The following is an 8,067-nucleotide window of genomic DNA, read 5'->3' as shown; positions in this document are numbered from 1 at the left end:
TTCTGATACTTCCCCCTGAACTATTTGTCAGCAGTTTCCTGATCCTGAGGTGCTTAAAGCTAGTGAGGCTTCGTTTAGAAAAGGTCAATAACAAACCACTCAGGTACTTGTGACATTGGAGAGGACTCCTGGGAACAAGAGAGACCAACAAGAGGCCCAGGGTTGTGGGTCCAGGGCTGTGAACAGAGCCTGTATGTAACCTCCTCTGGAAGGATTTGGGCTCTATGGACTGTTAACAAAATGTTTTAAAATTTCAGTAGGTAGGCTAGCATAAAAGGTTGTTTTTTTTAAAAAAAATCTCATATCCAGTAGATCTTAAAACTGAGTTATGACATTTCCTGTGAAATATTTAGATAACAGCAAGAAATAAAACTGGTATAATGAATTTCATATCTAAATTTAAGAAAAAAAAAAGAAAAAAGGAAAAAGAGACAGTAGAGTTTGCAGTCTGTTTTTAATGTTTCCTGTTTAGTTCTGTTGCAAAATTGTTTCTTGTCTTTTCTAAGAGATGCAAATTTCTCCTCTGGACATTCAGAGCTTGGTGCAGAACAACTGTTCCTTAGGAAAGTTATTTTCAGTGACTGGGGTTTCTTTCTTCCCAAAATTCAGCATGTTGAATTCTGATTTTATTTCCATGATTGACTTTCCCTTGGTCTCAGGGAGATACAGGTAGACAAAAATTGCTGATGAAGCAAGGATTCCCAGAAAGATAAGGAAGCAGAAGGGTCCAAGATTATCCTGCAAGCAGAAATGGGAGACACTGTAAGGAAAATAAGAATGGAATTTGTGTTTCTCTACACTTGGGTGCAAGTCTGTGTCTTAGTAACTAAAATTCAAAAGTGTGCCCTATACACAAACCAGGACGAGTATCAAACCAGGAGCGTCCACTGGCCATGTTTAACCTGAGTCCAATTGCTGCTGCTATGATAGTCCTGGGCAATTCCTGAGCAGGTTTGATATTTGGACAGAGCTGTAAGCTTTCCATGTAATTGCAATTTATTGCTATTATTTTGCTCCCTGTCAGCATTGGGAAGTGGAATAACCTGGAGGGAAGGATTCCAGTTAGAGTCACTTACAACAATCAGCGGAAAAACCATCCCAAGTACAAATAACCCCATCCAGTTGATGCAGCCAACGATCAGAAAGGCTGATGGTCTGAACGATTGGCTAAAGATTTCAACCATGACAGTTATGGTGGCTCCAGCTGAAAAAGAAAAACGAAACACAAGCCAGGTACACATGTTCCTTAGTTCCTCAGCGCACCTTTCTTCTGCTGAAGATCCTTGCAATGGCAGTAGGGTAAGATGGCAAACAGGCAGAATAGGTGACCTGCTCGCAGGTGGCCTCTGCTATGTGCATGAAAGATCTTGATTCCAGGAGGGGACTACAGCTGTTAATTTTGGACTTCACCTGTTAATTTAGGTCTCTCTCATACCTACTGGAATCCTCTTTCGGGTGCCAGTGGATCTGTGCAGTTCCACAATGCACTGGTAGCCATTATTAGTGCTCCTGTAGTCCCCTTTAGGGGCACAATGCTCCCCTTTTGGCTCCTGTAGTCAATTCTGCCTGAAATATGTTGGTAGACAAAAAGCTTAACTTTCCAAGTTGATGAAGGGTATGATTACTGTGATGTACATATCAATGTCTAGAATCCTTGTTTTAGCTGAGTGTTTTAAAAACTGGTCTGAAATATCTGTTGCAAACACTCCGGAGAAGATGATACTGTCTTTTAAAAAGTGATGCCCAGTAACAGAACAAGGAATAATGGGTATAAGCTAGAACGTAGGAAGTTCCACCTCAACTTAAGGAGAAAGTTCTTTACTGTGAGGGTGACGGAGCCCTGGCACAGGCCGCCCGGAGAGGGTGTGGAGTCTCCTTTTCTGGAGACATTCAAACCCGCCTAGATGCGTTGCTGCCCTAGGGGATCCTGCTCGGAGAGGCGGGTTGGACTAGATCTCCCTTCCAGCCCCTAACATCCTATGATTCTATGACTCTGTAATTTAGATCCTGTGATCAGCAATAGTCTGTATCCTTTTATTTTCTCCCACTTGTACGTATCTCCCCTTCCCTCCTTAATTTCTAGAACTTTCTACAATGGGACTAGACTGTTCTTCCTCTGCCAGTCCTGTCACCAACCACTATGATACAAAATTTCATCCCAGCATTGCCACTGATGTACTCACATGGTCCCATTCCATAGAAGACGACAAATAGGAAGATCAAGACAACACTGAAGTAGTGCATCCAGAAAAACTGGTGCTGAAAGTGAAAAACCAGTGATATCAAGCCATTAGATACATGACAGAATAGCAGAGCTCTGTATTTTCTGCCACTGACTCAAGTTTTTGTACATATCCTGTGAGGCAAGACCCGAAAGGTGGGCTGGTGCTGGTTAAGTAGCCAGAAGGCTGCTGCCTCTTTACCTGCAGTGACAGGGTCATGGTAAGGAGCGCTAGCACAGAACACATCAGCGTGTATCCTCCCCAAAGCAACACCTTCCTCCCAAATCGGTCTATAAGGGTGCTCTGAAAAGCAGAAAACACAGGTCATAAATCCCAGTTCTCAAATGAAATAATTCCTCCCCTCTGCACGTGTTCTTCGCAAAAGACTTGAGTGAGTAATAACCAGAAGTCAATGTAATTTGAAAGTCTTTTAATTGCTAATGAATTTTATTAGCTTCTTCAAAGCTAATTAATTATTAATTGAGTTGTGTTTATTAGTCAACCCTAGGCTTGTTGTATGTCAGTTCCTTTTCTTATGGGCTGGTATATATTGAATTGTGCACACATACATAAAGACGTTACCCAGAACATCCTAAAATTATTTTATGGAATAAAAATGAGCCTTAAAACTAGTTTGGGAAGAGAACCACCTTTTATCCTGCATGTGTTTTGCAGAAGCAGGAAGATGTGTCTTAGGTTATGCAAATCTTGCCTGAGCCCAGATATAAGAACGGAAAAGTTCAGTTGTTGACCACATTAAATTTTTCCTTCAAACTCAAGTCTGAAAAGACTTACACACAGTATAGAGGATAACCATTCACACAACCCAACTCCCAGGGACACGTATGGGATAAGGTATTCTTCAAACCTGGCTGTGCGGAATACTTCAAAAGAATAGAAGTATATCTGAAAAATGCAGAGAGAAAATGCACTGTGAAAAAAATGTTGCAATTGTGATTCAGTTCTAAACTGCTGTGATAACATTAACTCAAAAGGGTTTGTAACGCTGTCTAGAGTTGTCGCTTGTTCTGGGGATAAGGAGAGCACGCAACTGCATTGATTCCACAGAGCTGCAAGGTGGTCATGACAGTCATCAAAATGTAAAGTTGCCAGCGCAAAGATCTCTCTTTTATTACTTCAAGGACACGCAAGGTCTTTGTGCTCGTCATTGCAACCTTCTCCTTCTTGATGTCATCGATTTCTGCCTGATGATCTCCTTCTCCCCAGAGCTTCCTGATGGCTGTTGGGGAGAAAGAAGAAAGTGGATTACTCTACTAGTATGGCTCCATGATGAGTGTTTACGTTAAACCCGTTACCCTGCCTGTCCATTGCCATAGGTGGTGGTGGTGGTGCTGTCTGCTTCTGCCATCTGTCTGGGTCCAGGGCAGTGGGTAGATGGAAGAATTTAGTCTCTCTGGCGGTCAGTATAGCACTTTCTAACCTTGAGTTGACTTAATTGTAAACAAACTAAACATTTAACTAAATATGGAAAGGACCTTAAAAATCACCTAGTTCCAACCCCTCCACCATGGGCAGGGACACCTTCCACTAGACCAGGTAAGAAATAAAGTAGTGCCCACCGAAGTGGGAAATGTAGACATACCAATATATATTTGCCTTTCTTAACTTTCTTAAATTAAGCTGAACGAGGCTCCATGTTAGTACAGATGTATTGCTGTAGGTACCTCAGCTGTTTTATTTAGAACTGCCCCTGCTATTACTCCATGGCACTCTGCTGCACTGTCCTGCACAGCTCTGCCCTGTCTTCTACAGATGCCGTCACTCTAACTTATCAGATGAAGTGAGGTAAGTGAGGAAAGTAGACACTCTACCTTTCCTGCAGGCTTCCTCATTACTCTTCTGTATCAGGAGGTAGGATGGTGAATCAGGGAAAAATGGGAGAGTAACCAGTTGAACCAATGCTGAAAGTCCACTAGATGCTAACAACCATGGCCACAAAGCTTCACTTCCTAAAATTTCCCTGGAAAGTGTGTGTGAAACAAAATTATGATGAAATAATAGAATGAGTGTTCAGGAAATTTTTCTGAGTGATGAAGATTGCTCAAATTCCATTCAGGGATGCAGTGGAGCAAAAACCTGAATCAATAATTTGGCAAATTTCACAAATATGACTATTCTTATTTCTGACAATTTTAAAGGAATAATTTGGTATTTTGAAAAGCTTTGTAAATAACATTAGGCTTCAATATAATGCTTAGAAAGCTGATGAGACTCACTTGACCACTATTTGACCATGGGATCAAAACACCTTGCTAAGACTTTCCATGTAAGTACAGTAAACTTTTAAGGGGAAGTCCCCTGGTAGAAAGGGTGTAGAAATAAGAAAAAAAAATCAGATTATGAGTAATTAATTTTATATCTTCTATATTTAAAACTACACGTTTGCCTCAAATATGATCAAAACTTTTCTTCTGGCATAAGCTAAGGCCTGTTTTGGAAAGATAAGAGGTTTTCTCAGTGACTGACAAGGTAAGAGGGCAAGGTATATAGAAAGCTTTCTACTACTTCTAGTGTAACCTGATGGAAAGATGGGAATATTTACCGTAGTCCAACAACCTGTCCCGTAAGTTTTCCCAGTGTCAGAAAAACAGAAACTGTGGAGTTGGTAAATCCACGCAGCCTCTTGGGTGAAATCTCTCCTACATACTGAGGATGTATATTGAGAGAAAAACCTTTAACACAGAAGAGGATAAATGACTGTTAAATATTTAGAAAAGCTTAACTTTCTGATTCCATCCTCTCTAATATTGTTTCCATTCACTCAGTAATTTGGATTACAATTTCTTGGAAAAGGGATGATGTCTTTCACTTTTACTAAGTGCTTAGTACCTTTGCTTTAAAAATCATTCTCCAAAAATGGCCATACCTGTAGAGACAATCCTGGGACAGAAAGGATGCTTGCATTCCACAGTGGCAGGAGCACATACCTGAACCAAGGCCGTAGAGAAAGCGTCCAACCAGAATCATCTCAAATGATTTTGCTGTTTTACTGAAGGCCATGAGAAGTGCAGCTACCAGCATAATCATGTTGGTGCACATTTGGCACTTTTTTCTGAAAAAGAAACAAAAAAAGCCCATGAGAATTTAGTGTGAAATGAGAACCTCTTGTACTCTTTCGACTAATCATGCTAAGACAGGAAGCATGGTACAGCCATTCGTGCTGTTTTGAGGAACAGCTGAAATAATTTTGGCTTTGGATAGTCAAAGTAATTCTTTAACATTTCAGGATCTTTTAGATTTGAAATCATTAATATTTTTTGGCTTAGAATTTAAACAGTTGGAACACTTCATAAGCATTTCTGAAGTACAAGTGCAAAAAGAGATTAAAGAACTGGCCCAGCTTGCCACCAAGATCTTTAAAGGGCTCGAACTCCTCGTAAAATGTCAGGTTGTTCCCCCAAAATAATCCGACTACATGGCTCCCATTCTAGAACGGCTCATATTAAAGACATTTTTGGCTAAATGGATGTGATATGACATGGCAGAAAGAGTTTTTAAAGGCAATGTGTGAATCGTGGGCTGGTATGTTCACAACTCTGATATCTCGGTCTCAAATTAAAGTCTTTTGCCCTTAGTTGGTTTGCCATGGTGCTTGCTAGACAAGGGTCCTCTTGCACACATTAAGGATTCACAGAGACCCTGTGAGCAGAAGACTGTGATTCAGCAATCAGGTTACCATGTGTTAGTTAACCCACGGGAGACGTGCATGATCTTGTTTCCACTCTTTGGAGACCCTCTGAGTGTGGGATGAGGCAGTGTCCCACAAGAAATTTCTTGGGGGCACTTACCTGATAGGAAAGAACAGAATTGCAGGCAGGCTAAGGATGGTTTGTTGAGACCCATATGAGGGGCCTCTGGATCAGTGGATTGTGGAGCAGATCTTTAAGTGGGTCACACCAAGTAGATATGTTTGCCAATTTCTCTGCAAATGAAATTAGTGGTGTTACACACAAGGCACTAAGAACAGAGCAGACTGGTGAGGAATCCTTTCTCTGTCCGATGGGAAAGTTACTTTGGAACTGACTGTAAGTAAAATGGATTGCCAAGAACAGAGATCTCTCTCGCAGAACTTGTTTTGGTGCTGTAGCTTGTTTGTTGGGTGTTTGGGTTTTTTTTTCCTCCATTCTCTTCACATTTTCATTAGATTGGATCTGAATATTTAGTATAATGCCATCACCCCAAATTAGTGTGTTTAAAAGGAAATCTGGCTCTTCTTTGCTACTTAAGGGTGTCTTCCACACAGTGGGTTCCGGGTGGTTAGAGTAACTGCTTTCTGAACTATTGATCTGTTAAAAGAAACACTTACTTTCTGTATTTTGTAGTCAGGTAGCCACAGCAGAGGCTGCCCAGGAACCCTCCTATCCCATAAACAGACACAATGAAGGACCACAACAGCATGATTGTCTCAGGATGGAGGGGAGAGCCGTATCGCTCTATCCAGGTTTCGTTAATAAACTTCCTGATGTGCTGAAAAATACAGATATTTGACTGGATAATGGGTATATGATCGCTCCATGTTATTTGGCTGTTGTTCTTCAGATCTGGCAGTGGTTATATATTAGATTTATTTCAAGACCAACTTTCTTAGTAAAACAAGTTATCTGAGATCACATTGCAGAACCAAGTTTGCATCAGTCAGTGAACTTCCTAGGAAGCCTACTGAAAGCAAATTTTCTGCCTTCCTTTGGAGGCTTGTATACTCCATGGTAAGAATTTATTTAAAGCTGCCTTGAAACTAATTTAAAACAGAAATGCCATCCAATGTTCTCGAAAGAAGAAAAAGTTATCTACACATCTGATGATACTGTTAGCCAAAGAAAAGGCATAGATGCATCTGCTGAGTGGTCAATAAATTTGAGATTTGTGGGAGAATGAAGAGCTCAGGCTCTGCATTTTTTTTTTTCACCCTCAGGGAGTTGGCTACTTACCACAGAAGGATAGTTGATCACAGAAATGTGGAATCCATATGGGAAACTTCCACCAATTCCCAGCACTAAGATCATTTGAAATAGTCCCTGGAACTGAACCTGCAAAACAAAAATAAAATGCTCCATCAACTTCTCATTAGTCTAGATTTGTGTGGGACCAGAGTCCTTGCAGCCACACTTGTCCTTCCCCTTTGTCCACTTTAAATCCTCTTAAATTTAAACATTTTTTCCAAAGTCCCTCTAACCAAATAGCCGAAGTGGAATCATCAGCTACAGTGTCATAGCAAGACTATGTGCCAGTGTGAAGAGTGCTAATCCACCACTTTGCTTGCAAGAAGGGAAAGGAGTTTTAAAAGATGTTCCCGAAGTACAGCTCTTGCTGTAGCCTGCAATGTCTGACAGGTTGGCTGGATAAAGGTGTCAGTCTTGGATGCAGGGATGAGGGAATCAGTTTGTCTGCAATCTAGAGTAACCTATGTTCATCAAATCATAATATTGTGCCACAAAAGTACATTAAAAACCAACAATATTTTATTGTACTCCCTGATTTTGTTTCTGACTGTGTTGTATCTTTACTCATAATAACAAAACATCCTTTTAACATTCAGCTTTTTCAGAAAGACATAGACTACAAAGATAAGAGTGATTTCAAATAGCCCCTGTAACTACATTCAAGTAAAAATCTTTCTGACTTGAATTTGGGATTTCATTTCTGGTAGAAGATTCACTCAGACTGAAACAAAGCAATGCTAACGTGAATAGTGCTGCACTGGGAGATACTCAGAAGAGCACTCCCTTTTCTGGTTCTTAGGTCTGTCTTTTGAGAGATTTTTTACTTAATTAGTCCACAGCTGGATTTCCCATGTTATCACCTGACAGGAGCCAAGAAGCTATGG

General features: G+C 40.6%; 1 protein-coding gene across 1 annotated transcript; it reads right to left on the bottom strand.

Moving 5' to 3' along the window:
* Window positions 1–531: 531 nt before the first annotated feature.
* LOC104269634 (solute carrier family 2, facilitated glucose transporter member 11-like) lies at window positions 532–7,297 on the bottom strand. The gene is made up of 11 exons (XM_009876629.1): window positions 7,172–7,297; window positions 6,550–6,710; window positions 5,171–5,295; window positions 4,786–4,915; window positions 4,055–4,203; window positions 3,275–3,462; window positions 3,018–3,128; window positions 2,424–2,525; window positions 2,184–2,259; window positions 1,077–1,204; window positions 532–738 (listed from the first exon to the last, which is right to left on the bottom strand). Exons 1-11 carry the CDS (start codon window positions 7,295–7,297, stop codon window positions 532–534), a joined length of 1,503 nt encoding a protein of 500 aa, XP_009874931.1.
* Window positions 7,298–8,067: the final 770 nt, after the last annotated feature.

This window comes from Apaloderma vittatum, unplaced genomic scaffold, assembly GCF_000703405.1.
Source record: "Apaloderma vittatum isolate BGI_N311 unplaced genomic scaffold, ASM70340v1 scaffold3199, whole genome shotgun sequence".
NCBI lineage: Eukaryota > Metazoa > Chordata > Aves > Trogoniformes > Trogonidae > Apaloderma > Apaloderma vittatum.
The sequence above is the reverse complement of the archived record's forward strand: the minus strand, read 5'-3'. Positions and strand labels throughout refer to the sequence as shown.

What these genes read in the sequence shown, in the direction of transcription:
- LOC104269634 (XM_009876629.1), bottom strand. Translation starts at nt 7,297, where the DNA reads ATGGAGCATTTTATTTTTGTTTTGCAGGTTCAGTTCCAGGGACTATTT. An exon ending in CTTCTATGGAATGGGACCAT is followed by an intron (nt 1,205 to 2,183) that starts GTGAGTACATCA and finishes TTTCTTTTTCAG; the next exon opens with CTGGAGCCACCATAACTGTC. An exon ending in TGGTTTTTCCGCTGATTGTT is followed by an intron (nt 739 to 1,076) that starts GTAAGTGACTCT and finishes TTCTGCTTGCAG; the next exon opens with GATAATCTTGGACCCTTCTG.